General features: G+C 43.7%; 1 protein-coding gene across 1 annotated transcript; it reads left to right on the top strand.

Moving 5' to 3' along the window:
* Position 1: 1 nt before the first annotated feature.
* naa25 (N-alpha-acetyltransferase 25, NatB auxiliary subunit) lies at positions 2 to 18,892 on the top strand. Its single transcript, XM_069700745.1, has 24 exons — positions 2 to 199; positions 3,549 to 3,634; positions 4,256 to 4,394; positions 4,503 to 4,621; positions 4,716 to 4,790; positions 4,919 to 5,026; positions 6,677 to 6,755; positions 6,947 to 7,058; positions 7,272 to 7,361; positions 8,523 to 8,695; positions 9,064 to 9,176; positions 9,278 to 9,485; positions 10,399 to 10,488; positions 11,255 to 11,435; positions 12,294 to 12,393; positions 12,495 to 12,646; positions 12,725 to 12,850; positions 12,947 to 13,184; positions 14,724 to 14,847; positions 14,933 to 14,998; positions 15,086 to 15,183; positions 15,270 to 15,380; positions 16,463 to 16,603; positions 16,740 to 18,892. The coding sequence occupies exons 1-24, from the start codon at positions 142 to 144 to the stop codon at positions 16,860 to 16,862; spliced, it is 2,910 nt and encodes a 969-aa protein (XP_069556846.1). The 5' UTR covers positions 2 to 141; the 3' UTR covers positions 16,863 to 18,892.
* Positions 18,893 to 19,131: the final 239 nt, after the last annotated feature.

Below are 19,131 nucleotides of genomic sequence, written 5' to 3'. Positions count from 1 at the left end.
TTGGCAGCGACGGGCTTCCATACTATTGTGCTTACAGTGAGAGAAAAAAAAAATTAATTAAAAAAAAAAAATCCTTTAATCGCTCCTGAAGCAGCTCGGAGTACGCATGCGTGAACATTTACCCAGCAGGTAAACTCCACCATGGCGGCGAGAGGCCATGTGCAAGACCCCAACGACAGGAGACTCAGACCCATTTACGGTAAGGTCTCAATGGGAAGTCTCACATTTATGCGTGTTTGAAGGTTTGCGGGAACGCGGCCGCTGCCCCGCGCCGGTGCGTGTGTTTAAACTAGCGGCCGCGGGAGCCGGAGGACAGCGGCGCGGCCCCTCCAGCTCCAGCCGCGGTACTCGGCTGCCCGCAGCGCCCGGTGACAGTGCACCTTCCCCGGCGTGCCACTGAGCCGGGGTAAGGCGAGGTGGCTCCCGTGGGATGAAACCGCGTGTCCCGGCGTTACACCCGCAGGCGACCTCGGTGGTTTCACGGCACTTGACTGCGGACATTTCTGTCGTCCCGGTTCGGCTCCTTCAAAAGAGCTTTTCTCCTTTTTTTTTTTTTTTTTTTTTTTTTTTTTTTGCTAACGATCGCTATTTGACAGCTAGCTTAGCGTGCTAACGTGTCCCGGCTAACCGGCCAGCCCAGCGCCGAGGATCACGCTGCAGCCGGACGGGAGAAAAAAAACAAAAAAAACAACCCATTATTTATTAGGTTTGTGCGGCTTCGTGTTGACGTGATTCTCCGTTGTTATCAACGCCCGGTCCCGGAGTTACAGCTGTTTTGTAGCGAGCTAAGTTTTGACACGGTTAGCTCGCAGCTAGCATCAGGTCCATAATAGTTAAAGGACAATGCTTTGGAGCTAACTCCGGCAGCATCGCTGCCATGGATCTGTCACAGCTCCCGATCTCTCCCTGGAAAAGAGGTGTGCTGCTAAATAACGGGACTTTTACTGTGTTTGTTATGCAGAACAGCTCCGAGGAATCCCACCAGTTCAGCTGCTGTTTTGAATCTTGATTTACTGCGAGCTGGTAGTGGGAGAAGTACACAGGTCCTTTACTTCAGTGAAAGTACTAGTAATAATAATAATAATAATAATAATAATACCACGCTGTAAAATAAACAACAACAACAACAAAAACGTAAAAGTCCTCCATTCAAAACCTTCTTTTCGCAAAAGTTTGTAAGTAGTCTCTGCAAAATGTACTTTCAAAAGTAAAAGTACACACTGTGCAGTAAAATTGCTGCCTCATTAATGGGCATTTTACTGCTGGAGTTATTTTTGGAGTTATTTTAATCTACAGAAATAAGATCACCGTGTGTTTCTTTAGTTTCTGCTCTGTGAGAACCACGTACCTCCAAAAAGGCAATCAGAATCAGCTTTGATGGCCAGTTGTGTTTACACATTACAAGGAATTTGAATTCGTTTATAACTCGCTCTCAATGCACATAAATAAACACGTGTACAGCTAAGAGACATTTACAGCTCAATATAGTGCTTTCAAAATAGTTTATTTCAGGTTTAAAGCTCGTCTCTGATTGGAATAATTTGCCTTTAAATATTCTATCCATATCATCTGTCCACTTGCTAAATGCCATGTTTTCCTATTATAGGATCAGTTGTACACGTCTATGATAACTCAATGTTATTACTGTCATTAATACTCTTCTATAATTTGTGAATGAAAGAAACATTTTGTATGCTCTAACATTGACGGACTCTGTTTGCCTCATTGTTTGATATTTATAATTGTTTTTCTGTTTGTTTTTTTGTCATATTTGGTATTGTAAATTATAGTGTTGTGGGTTTTATTGTTAAATGTTTTGTCTTTGTTTTGCGTGTGCGTAACAAGTAGGGGAAGTCTCTCAATCCTCAAAATAACATAATTATAACAGACTTGTGATTTAAAATCACTAAATTTTGATTTCATGGGACAGAAAAGTATTAAAAAAATTTAATCTTAAAAGTAAATAAACCTGTCAGACAAATGTAGTGGAATAAAAGCTATGTTTACCTCAGATTTAGTTGAATACAAGTATAACGTTGCATTAAATGGAAATACTCAAAGTACAAGTCCCTTAAATTTGTGCTTAATACTTGTGAAAATGTACTTGGATGTTAGCTTTGCATTGGCCCGAAATAAATAATAATAAACTTTATCAATACTGCACTTTTCAAAACAAAATTACAAAGTGCTCTACATTATATTTCCAGGATTAAAACATTCAGTGAAACCAGGCAGAACTAATGTAAATAAAATCCACAACAAAAACTATATTCAGGTTAGAAATGTCAGAGGAAAGAGAGAATTGTCAGGTTTTTATAAGGGATATTACTTTTGTCACATTTTTCTGAGCACCACTGTAGTTTTAACCGAGTTAAAATATATTTTGATGACCTTAAATACTTCATCTAGTCTCCATGGTAACCTAAACGTCTCTGTGGGCCGATCATCCGTCAAAGCGGATTCGTTCGGCTGCAGATCGTTGAACTCATTAGCCGGATGTGTCCAGAGTTCCTACAACTTCTGAGGGTTTTTAGGTTGAGCTGGTCGATATTTACGAAAGCAAATATCACGATGTGACCATCGGTGCTTTACACTGCGAGATTTGTGATCAATAACTATCATTAATGTGGGCGTAAAGGTGAATAAACAAACCGCTAAAAAAAAGTCTGTCAGGTTCAGAAAATGACGTCACTTTCCTGTAATGCAGCTTTAATTTACACCAAATTATGATATATTATGAGTCTTGTGTCCTGATATGACAAAATATTGATCGATGGCTCCGCCCCTTCTGCTGAGCAACTTTCTTCTTTCTGTGACGACAGTTTGAACAGAGAGAATAGACGTGACATAATCAGAGCGTACCGTCTGGCATGGTTAAATTTGGCCAACAGCTGTCCTGAAGAGGCTGTGTGTGTGTGTGTGTGTGTGTGTGTGTGTGTGTGTGTGTGTGTGTGTGTGTGTGTGTGTGTGTGTGTGTGTGTGTGTGTGTGTCAGAAAGACGTACTTTACCAGAGGTTCAGGGAACATTTACTATCATCCATTAATCGGAAGATAATTTGTGGTTATTGATCAGCAGATTAATTGTTAATAACAGTAACTGTTTGCTGAAGCTGCAAAAAAAAAAAAAGAAAAGAAATTGTAATTTTTTTTCAATGAAAAGTTGAATTGTTTGCTCTATAATTTGTTAGAAAACAGAAAAATCAACCATCTAAGGCTTAAGTTAGTGTCTGCAAATTGTTTAGTTAGTTTAAACCAATGGTTCCAGTGGTTAATACCAGTGATTCGGACTCTTCAGTCGTTTGATTTTAACGAGTGAAAACGAATCTCGCTCGAGGTGTAAACACATCCTTCGATTGTCGTTATTGTCGTCGTTTATTGGCACATGAAGAGTTTGGGACGCTCTGGTTTAAATTACATCCCGTAATTCCCAGTTTAGAGTCACATACGACAAAAAATAGCAGAGATGCTCCACATGTTTCCCTGAAGTTAAACTTTCTGCTGATTTACCGTAACGTGATCGTGTTTTTTTTTCCATTGTGTTTCTGCAGATTACCTTGATAATGGCAACAATAAAATGGCGATACAGCAGGCGGACAAGCTGCTGAAGAAACACAAGGACCTGCACTGTGCCAAGGTGACTGTCTGTTTCTCACCTGCTGCTCGTCTCCGTGTTTGATTCTATCGGCTGTTCTGTGACGCGGTCAGAGACGCGCTCGTATGGAATCTCGGGGATGATGATCATCCGCTCGTTCGTTACACGATAATTGATGTTGACTTTAATGCATAAACATGCGTCCGGCTTGGTTGAAGCAGCATGTCGGTTTCTCTACGTGGAACAAACCGTTCGAGACACTGGCTCCTCTCCTCCTCTTCTTCCTCACCTCAGCTTCACCTTCTCCTCTCGTCTCCTTCACCTCGTCTCTCCTCTCATTCTCCTCCCTTTGTCTTCCTCTTTTTATATTCCTCCTCTTCCATCTTCTTCTTCTTCTTCTTCTTCTTCTTCTTCTTCTTCTTCTTCTTCTTCTTCTTCTTCTTCTCTTCCTCTCCTCAGCCGTAGGGAAACACTGCAGTGAATCCTGCAGGCTCTCTGACCTTCTCTACCCGAATCTATGTCATCAGAAAAAAAGACATTCAGTTGTTGGTTGCGGTCGTAGTTCACAGACAGCAGCGAGAAAACCGAGTTGCCTGCGGTTATCTGAACTCTTCCAGTCGGACCTCCTCAGCGTTTTTTTCGTGTCTCTTCTCGTCCCTCCAGGTGCTGAAGGCGATCGGCCTCCAGAGGACGGGCAAGCAGGATGAAGCGTTCTCGTTCGCCCAGGAAGTGGCCACGCTGGAGCCCACTGACGACAACTCTCTGCAGGCTCTGACCATCCTGTACAGAGAGATGCACCGCCGTGAGTACACCTGCACGCCCACACACACACACACGCACACACACACACGGAGCAATTGACCGCGGAGACGCTGCGTGCTGAACGTCCGTCCTCTGTGCCCGTTCACAGCGGAGTTGGTGACGAAGCTGTACGAGGCGGCGGTGAAGAAGGTTCCTCTCAGCGAGGAGTACCACTCCCACCTCTTCATGGCGTACGCCCGCGTCGGCGAGTACAAGAAGATGCAGCAGGTGACACAGATGGAAACACGCTGACTAAACAGCTGCTGCTAGTTTATAAGATGATGATGATGATGATGATGACGAAGATCTCCACTCTTTGCAGGCGGGTATGGCCCTGTACAAGATCGTCCCCAAGAATCCCTATTACTTCTGGTCTGTCATGAGTCTGGTGATGCAGGTACGAGTCGGACGCTCAGATTTCGGAAATGTTTTTTTTAATTTATTATTATTATTATTATTATTATTGTTGTTATTATTTTGAGAAAAATACTTTAATAATAATGTGTTGTTGTTATGATGCTGAAGGCGATCTCCGCTCAGGATGAGAAACTGGCCCAGACCATGTTCCTGCCGCTGGCGGAGCGCATGGTGGAGAAGATGGTGAAGGAGGAGAAGATCGAGGCCGAAGCGGAGGTGAGTGCAGCGTGTTGCCGTGTCGACTAATCTTCAATGTGAATAATATGAGTAACATTAACTTCCTCTGCTCACTTTTAAGGCATTAAGGTGTACGACTGATAATTAGAACCATTAACTCCTTGAAGTGTAGAATTGGGACAGTTTTAGTTCAGATCCGTGTTCGGTAAATGTTTGTTTTAAGGAAACGACACATTCAGTCAGTCTGACTCACCTGTTGAGCTCCTTAATTAAAGCAGCAGTGTTCTTTTTCACCTTTTGTCCTGTTAATACTCGTACGCTTCCATTTAAAAGCGGTTTCTCACTGGGATTTAACTGTGCGACACGCCTCTTTTTCATTTCACACCAGCGAATCTGTGATCTACCTCGTGGCCTTTTGAAGACGGCCGTGAATGCACATTTATCCGGATTAATTACTCCTGGGTTGAACTAGCCACACCAGATCAACCAGGCTTGGCAATTGTGAAGCAGATGAAGCCAGGATGAACTGACTGGGCGAGGTCAAGCCTGGCTTTTCTCTGTTATCCTGAATATCCTAATTCTGCTTTTGTGAAACAGGCCGCAGGTCAACCACGTTTCATACACTATGAACTTTTGGGAAAGTCCCCGAGGAGAGTCGGACGATACACAGACTCGCAGAAAGAGACAATAACAGAGTCAGAAAGTCTAAATCCGAACCGACTGTTGAGTAACAGTCAGATAGTTCCCAGCGAGGATCCAGTCGGTTTTCTTTTTGTCCATTTTATTTCCAACATGTTTTAAATAACAAAAATTACAAACAAACAAAAAAACACACAAAAAATAACCCCTGGGCAAAACCAAACCAATATCCAAACGGTGCCAAAAAAAAACAACCCAAAACTAAAAAAAGAACCTTAGCAAAACCAAACCAATATCCAAACTGTGCCAAAAAAAAAGCAACACAAAAAACACTGAGTAGTGTTTTTGCTCGAAGTGCCCATCAGTCTCCTGTAAAATGGTGTCACATCAGCACTCTTTGCATTCACATAAAAAAAAACAGATGTTGTTAAACACACGCAACGTTTTAGTCTGAGACTATATGTTAGAAAAATTACACAAGAGGCTTGGTTCAAAATCAAACACATCGGGCATTTTCTTCTTGCAAGGAGGAGCAACTACATGCACCCTCAAAGAGAGGTGTCCAGCAGTGCTCCCCCCAGCAGTTCTCTAGCAAGGCTCTCCCCAACAGGGCTCTCCCCAGCAGTTCTCCAGCATGGCTTTCCAGCAGTCCTTCTTCAGCAGTCCTTCCAGCCGGGCTCTACCCAGCCTGGCTTCCCCAGCAGTCCTTGTCTCCCCAGCAGGGCTTTCCTTAGGGCAGCTTTTATACAGTTGACAGTCACCCCCATTCCCTTTTGTATCTGCTTTTGTATGGTAATACAGAGTTGGTTGTAGGTCACAAGATAAGGACACAGGGGAGTCGTCAATTAGATGCGGAAAGAATCACTTGCGAATAAGACAGAAAACAAAGGAAACTTTTCGGACAAGAGACTTTCTGGAGCCACAACGCAAACAAGAGGAAGAGACAAATCCTTTTTTTTCCATCACTATAATACAAACTCCACTTCTTTTCTTTCTCATTGTGTCGTGGTATTTACAGATGTTTGTGGATGTTTGTGTGTGTGACTGCAGGTGCAGCTGTATTTCATGATCCTGGAGCGGTTGGGGAAGTGTGTGGAGGCCCTGGAGGTGATCAGGGGGCCACTGGGGGGTACGTGCTGCTCTTCTTAGTTTTATTTAATAAGGACATTTTAACAGCATCTGAAGCAGTGAAGTGACGGTAAGATGCAGCACAGACACCGTAACAATTCATGACATTTAATAGAAAACGCAGTGTTAATATTGTCAGAAACCACGCGGTGCCATTTTAAACGCCTTTTGCATCCCTTCGTGTCTCCACAGAGAAGCTGACCAGCGAGCTGCAGAGCAGAGAAACTAAATGCATGAAGCTGTATCAGCGGCTCCAGCGCTGGCCCGAGTGTAACGCCTTGGCCCACAAGCTGCTGCTCAAAAAGTGAGCGTGAACGCTTAAAAGTCCTTTTAGAGGCTGTTATTGTTGTCAATACTCTGATCTTGACGTAACACGTTTTGCTTTGAAATTTAAATGGAAGAAAACAACACGAGTGAGCAGCTTTATTGATGTCGTACAGTCTGACAGAAATTCGATCAGACACGAAGAGTGAGAATATAAACATGTCGGAACAAACGTGCGCGTTTGTGTTTGTAGTCCGGATGATTGGCAGTTCTACCCCTCCTACTTCGACTCTCTCTTCCACCTGATGGATCAGTCGTGGAGCCCGCCAGAGGAAGGAGAACAGTGAGTGCACAAGTCTGTGTGTGTGTGTGTGTGTGTGTGTGTGTGTGTGTGTGTGTGTGTGTGTGTGTGTGTGTGTGTGTGTGTGTGTGTGTGTGTGTGTGTGTGTGTGTGTGTGTGTTCAGACTGGTGAATGATGAAAAGTCCCTTCAGTTTGTTTCGTTCTTAAGGTTTAAAGCCTTATTAATATTCATACAGTTGTCGTAAACGGAGAAATTAGCTTCACGGACCGAAACTCTCTTTGTATCAGGCTGTAAACATGTTTATTTCTGCTGTAAACGTGTTTATTTCTGCTGTAAACGTGTTTATTTCTGCTGTAAACATGTTTATTTCTGCTGTGAAGTGGACGTAGCTTCCGGTTGTGACAAATGAGGCTAATGTGAAAAAGCCTCAAACTGCAATAGAGGTCGGCTCCAAAAAGCCTCCGGCTCCATAAACTCCCAGTCAACTTCTCTCATCAAATACAAAGTCAATGAAATGTCTCCACCAGTTATCTCTGTGTTTTTAGCTAAAGTCACTCCTTCTTATTTGTTTTCTGGCGGTCCATCTGAAAATAATCCGTCATGAATTCGAAAAGTTGTTAAAGTTACACTATTTGGTCGGCCAAAAGCCTCAACTTCCCATATCTATTTTAAATTGAAAGCCTTCATTCCAAATTAAAAGCCCGGTCCAGCCGTATGCTGGGTTTTTCATTTCAGTTAGATTTTATGGCACCAAATCGCAACACAAGTCACGTGACGGCACGTAACACAGTTAATTCCTTCAAACAGAACGTTACAATACCTTATTATTTTATATTTTATTTTTGTGGTTTATTGACTTTAAAAAAACATTAATGAATATTAGGGGAAATGCAATCATTTATAATTAAAGCCACATGTTTTTAAGCCCTCAGATAGTTTTTATTCCATATTTCTAGCCTCTTACAGACGCTGAGAAATGAAGGTAAAACCAGGTCGTTTTCAAACCGTGCCTCGGGTCGGTTTTCGTGGTCGCTTCGGATCATAGCGGGTCTAAAAACTCGTCTTTCAACCGGACAGATTTTATAGACCGCTTGAGCCTGCGGATGTTCTCTTGAGTTCATCTCTCCAAACTCCAAACCAGAGCAGAGGTTTTTCCCGCAAACAGATAAACGTTGACGCGTGTTTCTCCGTCTGCGCGCAGCTGCTCGGAGGGCTCGGTTCATCACACCGTGGGCGAGGTGATGAGGTTCGTGGAGGACCGAATCAAAGGGGAGGACGGCAAAGAGTCCCGCTCGCTCCGAGGACCTTACTTAGCTCGGCTGGAATTAATCCATCGACTGAGGGAGCGAGGATGTCCGGAAGAGAGCCTGCTGGGTAAAAAAAAAAAAAAACACACACACACACACACACACACACACACACACACACACAGTCTCTTCAGGACAGCTGTTGGGCCAAATTTAACCGTGCCAGACGGTACGCTGTGATTATGTCACCTCTATTCTCTCTGTTCAAACTGTCGTCACAGAAAGAAGAAAGTTGCTCAGCAGAAGGGGCGGAGCCATCAATATTTTCTCATATCAGGACATAAGACTCATAGTATATCATAATTTGGTGTAAATTAAAGTCTTTCTTCCGGTTTTAAAGCTGCATTACAATACACACACGCGCGCGCTCACACAAAACGCCGTACGTTCACCAGCCTCCTTCCTGCGCGCGACCGTCTGTTTGTCTCCGAGCAGGCGAGCCGTCGGAGCTAATGGTGCAGTTCTTCGGGAGGTTTGGAGACAAGCCGTGCTGCATCACCGACCTGAAGATCTACCTGCATCTGCTGCCGGCCGAGCACCACGTCCAGGTGAGTCGGAGCGGGGCAACCCCGAAAAAAATGCCCGCGCGCGCTGCGAGGCGGAGGGAGCCGCTCGCCCCGGGAAGCTCACGTCTTCTTTAACTCCGCAGTTCATCAATCGTCTGAGCGAGGCGGCGCCGCTGGGGGAGCGGGGAGACGAGGGCTTCGCCTTCCCGGAGGACACCAGGGCGCTGCAGAGGCACCTGTGCGTGTGTCAGCTGAGCCGAGCGCTCGGCCTGCACCACTCCCTCGACGTGGACGGGAAACTGCGGCTCATCGCCGAGCTCAAGGCGCACTATCGTCACGGGCTGAAGTTCGGTAAGGACGCGCATTCATTCCTTCTTCCTCCGGGCGCAGACGTTTGTTTGGCGCGAATCGAGGCGGTTTTAAGCGGCGGAGCATGAAGCGGTTCATGAACACGTTCGGTCCGACGGCGCCGTGGTGAAGTCGCGCCTCTTTCACCAACAGCTTCTGAAGACGCATTTTCAATTTCTTCTGAAGACGCCTCTTCAATTTCTTCTGAAGACGCATCTTCAATTTCTTCTGAAGGCGCCTCTTCAATTTCTTCTAAAGACGCATCTTCAATTTCTTCTAAAGACGCATCTTCAATTTCTTCTGAAGATACATCTTCAGAAGAAAACTCGACGTCAGATTCTCAAACTGCAGATTTGTTCACTGTATTTTTACAATAACGATATTCTTCACGATACGACAAAATACACTAAATATTTGGTTATTAATTTTTAGAACATACAATTTCAACAAAATACGTGTTTTATATGTCTAAATACAGCAACACCGGCTTTCAAATAATCAGAAAAACTAAAAAATAGTCTCCCGTGTTTTTTGTTTGTAAACAACAACAACAACAGTGTGATTCTGTCGGTTAGATTCTGCTCTTACGCAGTTTTTTAAAAGATTTTGGCATTCACCAACGTTTTCTTATTCTTATAGTTTTTCTTATTTGGTTCTCGGGTGAGTTGGTTTTCAGAAGAAATCTCTTAAGAACAGTTGGTGAACGAGGTCCCGCGCTTTTATGCAGAAACTGGAAGTCGATCTTTTAAAACAAAGTTCTTCCACAACTCTTTTGGTTTGTTCGAACAAGTTAGTATTTCTTAAAAAGTTGAGTGGAGAAGAGTTATAAGAAGATATTGTATTATGACTCGTATAAAGAGGTTCCCTGATGCTATCCTGCTGTATTTGTTCTGACGTGTTTTCCTGTGTTGAACAGGGAAGAACGCTCTGAAGACGGAGCTGCAGTTCTCTGATATTTACTGTCTGATGGCAGCTCATGTTTACGTCGACCTCTGGACCGACACCAGTGAGTTTCTCTCCTCTGTTTCCTGAAGGTTTTTTTTCCTAGGAAGCAGCAGCTTCAACATAAATAGGAGTTATAAAAGTCTATTACAGACATCGAAAGTCCCGGGATTGAACTAAATCCTGGAATATCACGGAGTTAATAAAAAAACCAAATGCTGTTTCTGTTCATCAAACTGTAATATTCTCCCTGCATTTATTTTTCTATCTGGCGTTAATGAACTGGTTTTCTCAGCAGTTTTATCTCCTTCCCGCTCGTCAACAATCCCTTCAGTCAACGTGGGATTTTTTTTCCCCTGCAGCTGCTAACGAAGGCAAACATGCAGGAAAATCAACGTTTCAAGAGCTTCGGTTCAAAAAACGACGACGCGGGCGAAAAAAAAAAAAAAAAAGCCAGCTGTTAAAGTTTGTAAAACTACAATTGATGCATTAAAATGTGGGAGAAGGGAGCCCTTCGTTACCATGCCAGCAGTAAGAAGCATGCTGCCCCCCCCCCTGCTCTGATGCATCCCAGTGGGGGGGAGAAGCTTTAAGACGGTTAAAAAAATAAATTAAATTAAAAAAAAACTCTGTGAACGAGTAAATAAAGCTGAAAAAACTGCTGGAATCAAATAACGTGGCTGGATTTTGTCTGATCAGCACAAAGGTGGTTGTTTTTACTTGATTATAGGTCGTTAAATTGAACTTTTTATCAGTGACAATCGGAGCATTTGACTCGCAGATCTGACCCTCCTCCCTCTCGGCCGATGTCGCCTCCTTGTGTTTTGCAGGAGATGAGAACATGGCCTGGCAGTGTCTGGGTCTCCTGCAGGAGGGTCTGTCTCACAGTTCCTCCAACGCCCAGTTCAAGCTGCTGCTGCTGCTCCTCTACTGCCGCCTGGGAGCCTTTGAGCCCGTCGTGGACCTTTACTCCAGCCTGGACGCCAAGCACGTGCAGCACGACACCATCGGGTCGGTACCTAAACACGGACATACGTTTACGGGGGAAGGTGGGACGACCGGAGTCAATGAATAGTCGAATGCTTCCAGAGTAGGGATCGAGACACGCACACACACACACACACACACACGCGCACACACACGCACACATGGTCAGTGTCCAGCGTCCACAGGAATTAACAACGACTCGCGACTCTTCTGGTTAATTTCTGGCTTCGGCTCGTTTCAATCACGTTTGTGTGAAGTATTTTCGGCCGAATTACTCGAGAACTTTTCTCTGACCGGACGAGTCGTAAGTTACACCCTTTGACTTTACTGCTTTCTGCTTCTGCCGGTTTGTTTTCCTTTTTTTTTTTCCATCAGCTTGCTCCTTCCTCACTCAGTGAGAATGTTGTGAAATGTGGACTGTCTGCATAAATCATACCCCCCCCACACACGCACACGCACACATTATTTGCTGAACACAACACAAAGTAAAGTACATAATAATTTGTATTTTATGTTTTATATGACCACTCTGAGATTTTTTTCTCAACAATAACAATAATACAGCAACTTTCAGAAAAACAAAAACAACATAGCTAAATTGATTAATTATTAGAAAACTATTTTTTTTCATCAACCCATATCAATTTCCACCTTAAATGAACGACTGGACTCGGACTAGTTCCCGCCCACTTCCGGAATAAGCCCCGCCCCCTCCAAGTACACATACAGATAATTTTGTTGGTTTCACAGATACAGATAATGGTAGACTCGCTTGTTCCTGGTTCCAAGTAATTCACATTTTAGTCATCATTTCCTTCTCAGAGATGTTTGATTTATACGACCCCTGACCTCCTTCATTACTTATTCTCTGTAATTTTCCAGGTTTCTGTTGACGCGCTACGCCGAGTCGTTGGGTCAGTTCGCTGCAGCCTCCCAGTCCTGTAACTTCTCCCTCAGGTTTTTCCACTCCAACCAGAAAGATGTGAGTCCGTCTGACACTTTTCTTTCTTTTGTTGTAACTCCAGCACCTCTTCCTCTTCTGTTCCCTCACCATCATTCGCGTCTCTTTATTTCCCCCTCCAGACCTCAGAGTACATCATCCAGGCGTATAAGTACGGAGCGTTCGAGAAGATCCCGGAGTTCATCGCTCTGCGGAACCGCTTGAACCAGTCGCTGCACTTCGCTCAGGTCCGCACGGAGAGGATGCTGCTGGACCTGTTCCTGGAGGCAGACATGTAAGAAGACACTGAAGACACTGAATACGGACACTGAGGGCTTGATTTTGATGTATTTTTGTTTTTCTTGTCTTGCAGTGTGTTGAGTCTGGAGGAGAGTGTGAAGGCCATGTCTCTGTCTGCGGAGGAGGACGACATCCCCTGGGACAGCATGAGGGACAACAGAGACCTGACAGTTTTCACCAGCTGGGATCCTAAAGACAGGTACACAGTTATTATCTTTTTTTTTATTATTATTTTTTTTTTAACTCCTGAAGTCCCCCACATGAACCGGTGAGCTGCTTCTCCTTTCTCCTGCAGGCAGCTGACTGACGAGCACCGGAGTCAGTCTCTGGAGGAGGAGGAGGTGTGGCTGAGGATGCGCTCGCTGATTCTCCGCCTCCTCGCCTCGCTGGCGGCGCTCGGACACACGCAGCAGAACTCTGAGGTTTCCAACGAGAACGGAGTCGGAGACAAGACGTCGGTCCTGAACGACCTGCTGACTCGGCTCAACCAGACGTTGCAGACGGCAGCTAAGGTCGCAGAGAGACGCACACAGGTACGGCTCTCACAAACCCTGACACATGCACACCGGAAGTAAAAAATTTAAATTAAAAAAAAAAGTGTAGTGAAAGTCTTTAAATATTAAAAAAAGAAGCAAACCAGACTTTAAATACATAAATAATCTCAGGAAAAAGCAGAAAAGACAACAACAAAAAAGTCAGTGTATGAAAATTTCACATTTTAACAACAAGGCAACTCAAGGTGTTTTACAGAAAACCATTAAAGGCATCACAATATCAAAAGAAAGAAAAACAATTTAAAAGATTCAAATCAAAGAAACCAAGACGAGGTAAAATGGGCTAAAAGTTACATTGCAGTGAAATAAATTGAGATCCTTTAAGTGGTTCATTGAAAAGACATCATATCGTGTTGGGGAAAAACATTCAACGAACGGAGGCGCTCGCCTGCTTCTTTTCCTCCTCGACTGCCTGTTAGACGCTGCGTTGGGCGACACACACACAGGCAGCAGGGAAAACTAAACAAATATCATCCAGCAGAATAAAATCAAATAAACGTCTTACAAAAGAACGTGGGGTTCTCCTCGAGGACGGGAGGAAACTCTTCAAACATCTTTGAGAATCTCTCTGAGATATTATTATTTGTCCCGTTTATAACTTCAACGACCAACATAAAAACGGGACTGTATAAACGTCAATCATAAAATGCGCTATAGGAATAATTTTTCACATCTCTGCTAGAATATTTCAGACAGAACTTCTCTCCTGCATCACCAGAAGTTAGACCGGAGAATGACGGACTCAACTTTTTGTGAAGTCTGAAAACTTAAAAACCCCATCGACGAGTTTGTGAGGAGAAAACAACCTGATCATCTTTAATGTCAGGAATATTGTTCCAAGTTTTCCCACGGGGAGATTTCTCCTGAACTTAAGTTATATATTTGGACTGGTCAGTAATAATAGGTGTCATTGAGTCTCTCTAACCCTGAATCTTCCCAGCAAGACTCCAATGGGGCAAAATGTAATTCGAGGTTTCAGTAGATTTGCGTTGATTTAGCCTCCTAAAACGACTTGAAGTGTTGGTTTTAAGTAGAATCGTCATTTCCACAGTTCATTTGTATGTTAATAGTGACGGTAGTGACCATATTTGGACGAGCTGGGGGAGGAGCGAGCGGTGGATCTGATTGGAAACCTAACGATACTATGTCCCGCCCACTGATAGCTGTAGCCTGACTGCACCACAGGCCTGTCAATCAAACAGACACGCCCCCAAAAACACGTCTATTTGAATCTTATTTTCTAATTAATAATGGATTATTTTCAGGTGGACCTCCAGAAAACGAATTATATGGAATGACAACACCCAGATAACTGGTGGAAAAAATGTACTGACTTTGTATTTGATGAGATTAGTTGAATGGGAGTTTATGGAGCCCGAGGCTTTTTGGAGGCAACCTCTAGTGGCACTCGGTGATTTTTTTTTTTTTTTTTTTTTTTTTCCCCAGAGCCGGAAGCTTCAAACACTTATATACACAGTCTGTGGTTAAAACTTCTTCCTGTTGTTGTTGTTGTTCCAGTATCCATTCCTGGGCCCCCCCTCCACCCGCCTGGCCCCGGCTCTGTCCAGTGGCAGCTGTCAGTGTCAGGCGGCGGCACTGCAGCTGTCGGTCCTCCTGCAGGAGCTCGAGACAGCCGGACTCGGTGAGGAGAGACGAAGAGTTCTCCGCCTTTTCATGTTTTTACCTGCTGCTGTAATTACTCACCTCTTCCTCTTTTTACCTCCCAGATGAGTCGTCAGAGCTTCAAACTCAGATCTGTAATGCTTTCAAATCTTTAGTAGTTCAGCTTCAAGGTGAGCAAACGGCTTTATTTAATTATTTAAGTAAGCTTTAGTCTCTTGCGCTTCATGTTTTTGTTTTGCTTTTTCTTCTGTCCACAGAAATCCTGAATAAGTGCAAAGGGGATTTGTTGGAAACGAAAGGGAGCAAATTAAAAACTCGGCCCTCCTTATTAGAAAACCTAATCTTCTTTGTCGAGGTGAAACATCTCTGCTTCCAATCACAGTCTTTCACTTTGTGTTTCACCGGCTGATGCTTCACGTTGTCGCATGTTGTTCTGCACAGACGGTCTGCATAGTGTTGTGGATGGCTAGTTACTGTGCCAAGATCCTGCGGCCGCTCAAGACGAGTCTACAGAAGAAAAAGAAGAAGAAAAAGGATGCAAACACAGCTCTGGTACAGTTTTTAATCCTCTTTATAGATCAATAACTTCAGAGTCTGTTCCTGTTGAACGCAGCTCAGTGATGCACACGGAGCAGCAGGAAGCAACGACCCTCACGAGGAAGTATTCCAGCTGTCGTCTCTTGATCAACATCAGCACCTGAGTTCCACACGTTAACGTGACCGCTGGTACGTGAACATTTGTTATTTCACCAAGGACCTGAAACTGGAGCAGAGAAACATCAGATTTTGGGTAAAAAAATATTTTTCGCAACAGAAAATCTTCACCATGCCAACTTACAGCTGAGTCTTCCTGAGCCCATGTCTGTTTTTAAAACATCGTCACCTGAGGGTGCAAAGATTACAGACATCTAAAATTAGTTTTCAAACCTGTCCCTTACATCCGAGTTTTGGGGAACAGAAAATCCTCAACATGCGAGACACCTATCGGTTTTCAACACACTACGAGCGGGCCTGTTGTCATGTTGGAGAACCCTGTTGCCATGGCGCCACAGTTCAGGGAGTTTTATTTCTCTGGGTTTCAAAAGACGCAGTAACGGACAGGTAACTGAAACAAACTGATGAAGAGGGAAGAAGAAGAGCACACAGACTAAATACAGCAGGCAGGGAAGGACAACGAGGGACAGGTGAAACTAATCAGGGGGCGGGGCCAACAAACATACAAAGGACAGGAAGTGAAACAAAGACACAAAACCCAGACCGACCTGAGGACTACAAAGTAGAAAAGAAGTCCACCTGGTGTCCTGACCTGACGCGCCTTCTTCAGTCTTAGACCGTGAAGCTCCGCCTCCTCTTGAAACGTGAATGAAATCACAAATGTTCACGTACCAGCGGTCACGTTAACGTGTGGAACTCAAGTGCTGATGTTGATCAAGAGACGACACTCGGAACACTTCCTCGTGAAGGTTAAAACGTCCTCCTGCTCCGTGTGCATGCAACAGGAGTGGTTTGATCTTCAGACTTTTTGACCCAACCTCTTACCTCTTGTCATACACGTACTCTGTGAAACGCGTAAATAGTGTTCTGTTCTCCACTCTCTTAATGAAAACTCTCCTGTGATTATCGGCCTCTTGAAGCCGGTGGTGGTGTGTGGCTTCCAGGAGCTGACGGGGAGCTTGCAGGACCTTCTTACCCAGGCCTCGGAGTACATAAGGGGGCAGGAGACCGGCGTGACGGCCCTCAGACTGGCCGGTTTAAGCTTGGAAGGATCCTCGCAGGTTAGTGAGCACATGTAAAGATTTAATTGGCTCTAATGAGGACACGGAAAGGAAGAAGCAGCACCACCTCAGTTTGATTTGACATGAAGATTATGTACCGTGTGTGACGTTTCCCCTTCTTCTTCACGTGTTTCAGGAGGAGGAGGCGTTTACGAAGGCTGCTATGGACAAGGTGCAGAGCAGCTACCTGCGCTCACTACAGGAGGTGGGAGACCTGCTGAAGAAGAGAGCAGAAACTATAAAGAACCTCAAGATCTGAACGCCATCACACACTCATCACACACACACACCCCTGGTTAAGATGACTATAACCCCCCACCCTCTCCACCTGCTCACCTCCGACCTCTGACCTCTGACCTGCTCCCCTGCGCTCTCCTCTTCCTCACTCGGCGTCTGTGAGCTCTCGGTCTGGATTTTTTTTTTCTCCCCGCCCATTTCACTTCAACACACACCTCTGGAACATTTCTTATAGCACATAAAGCTTGTGAGAATTTATACAGCAGTTATAAGTGAAAACGAGGAAAACCAACAAAAATAAATATATATCTAGATCAAATTAGGACAAATAAATACGCAGTTTTAGAAGAACTAATCTAATAAATTATTGTACATAGTAAAAGAGCAGCTACCACAGCTCCATCATGAGAATATAAGACACAGTTTAAACCACTATCCTGTCCGCCGCTCCGTTACGGTTTTTTTCCCCTCACGTTGTTTGTGTTTTTTCTTTTTCTGGTGACTCGGAGAACAATGGAAGTAACACAGAGAGAGACACGCTGTGAGGAGGGAAGTTCATCGTGCTGCTGCTCTCAAACAGGCAAAACTAATTTTGCTTTGAGCTGCTGCACTGTGTGGAAATATCGGACAGCCGGCTCCCAGTAGAAAGCCTTTGGACTGACTGACTGACACTTCGCGGTCAGCTATTTCAATTTTTGTTTTGTGTATTTTTTTTTTGTGTGTGTGTGTGTCGCTTTGTTTCTGAACCACCTCTGTAGTTGCAGTATTATAAAAAAAAAAAAAAAAAAAAAAAAAAGCAAATGTTGGGATGAGTTAACCAAGCAGGACGTTTTTTTTTTTTTTTTTTTTTTAATTTTAAGATGAATTGTCTGCTGCTTTTTTTTTTTTTTTTTTTTAATACTGGTAGAAATGGTGCTTGTAAACTCGCCTGATTTTTTATTTTTTTTTGAGGGGCGTGGGGAATCTGGCACAAAGAAGAAGTCGGGCGTCGGGATCCTTAAAGGCTGGACTGATTCTAATTATTTAACATGAATGTTCACCAAAAACAAATGTTTTCTACTGACGTTGCAGGTGTGGAAGGTCCTTCTAGATGAGTATGCAATCACAGCAAAAATTATGATGCACAAATTCTGACCCAGATCATATTGTAAACAGGGTTGTTTTTCAGCTTAACATGCAGCTTTGTAGTCGTTCTCCTCCGTCTCGGACCCCGACAGGTGCGTTTCAAATATTGGACCTAATTGTAAATATAAAAAAGTCGAGGCAGCCCTTTTGAAAGTGCAGTGTGCGAGATCTTTAGTGTGTTTTTTAAAAGCAGCCGCAGTAGGTTTTTCAGATTTTTTTTTGTCCCATGTTCATGGTTTTGTCATTTCCTGCTTTAGTCTCCTCCTCCTCCTCTTCCTCCCAACAAACAAACAACAAAAATAACTAACCAAAACGATGCCATCCACTGCAGCATCTTTTCAGTAGAGCATATCCAGAGACGTCACCCGGAGAACAGAAGTAGTTTATCGGCGAGGACGGACGACTGCTGGCGCTGCAGGTGGTGAGCGGTCGCCCTTTTGCTTTTATTGTTTTAAGAATTTGGCAGAGTAAAGTGAACGAGTGGTGAACTCCTCCCCTTCCTGTTAGTCGTGTATATGCATATAGCCGCATACACATTTGCTAATAAATGCCTTTTTATTTTATTTTTCTTTTTAAAAGTTGAGCCCATCTGTCTGTTTGAATGGATCTGGAGAGAAGATGTTTGTGATCTGACCACATGCGTCGTCGTATTCGTTGAGGTTCAGAATAATGGTTGACAATCTGGAGTGTCATCTCACCACAATCTTTTGTTAGAAAATGGAAAACAGAAACACTGGAATGTCAAAGCTTTTTTTAAATAAAAAAAAAAAAAAGGTAAATGTGAGAATTGTGCTGTGAAATGTTCTCATCTAAGTTGTTTAAGCATCAGAAGTGCCTGCAAATTAACATTTTATTGATTTCTACACAGAAAAATGTGTGTAATGTAAATATAGAGTCTCTGAATAAAGCAATAATGTTATAGGCTAAGGCCAAACAATTATAATGGATACAAAGAAAAAACGATTTAAATGTTAAATGTAAGATGTAAAATGTTCTTCTCTACATAGGGGTGCAGTTCATAGATGTACCCCGTGTGTGTGTGGCAGCAGCACGGCTGCAGTTAATTATTGCTGGTCCTAAGAAGAGCAACACGAAGGCTAATTTGACAGGATTCGATTAATATCAGTATCATGTATTCATTTGGTATGGTTTCCTTTTTATTTGTA

The sequence above is a fragment of the Brachyistius frenatus genome, unplaced genomic scaffold, assembly GCF_029030835.1.
Source record: "Brachyistius frenatus isolate BFR_SWC_R1_liver_20210118 unplaced genomic scaffold, ASM2903083v1 Contig_3, whole genome shotgun sequence".
In the NCBI taxonomy this organism is placed as follows: Eukaryota; Metazoa; Chordata; class Actinopteri; family Embiotocidae; genus Brachyistius; species Brachyistius frenatus.
Note: the sequence above shows the minus strand (reverse complement) of the source record. Positions and strands in the feature narration are given on the sequence as shown.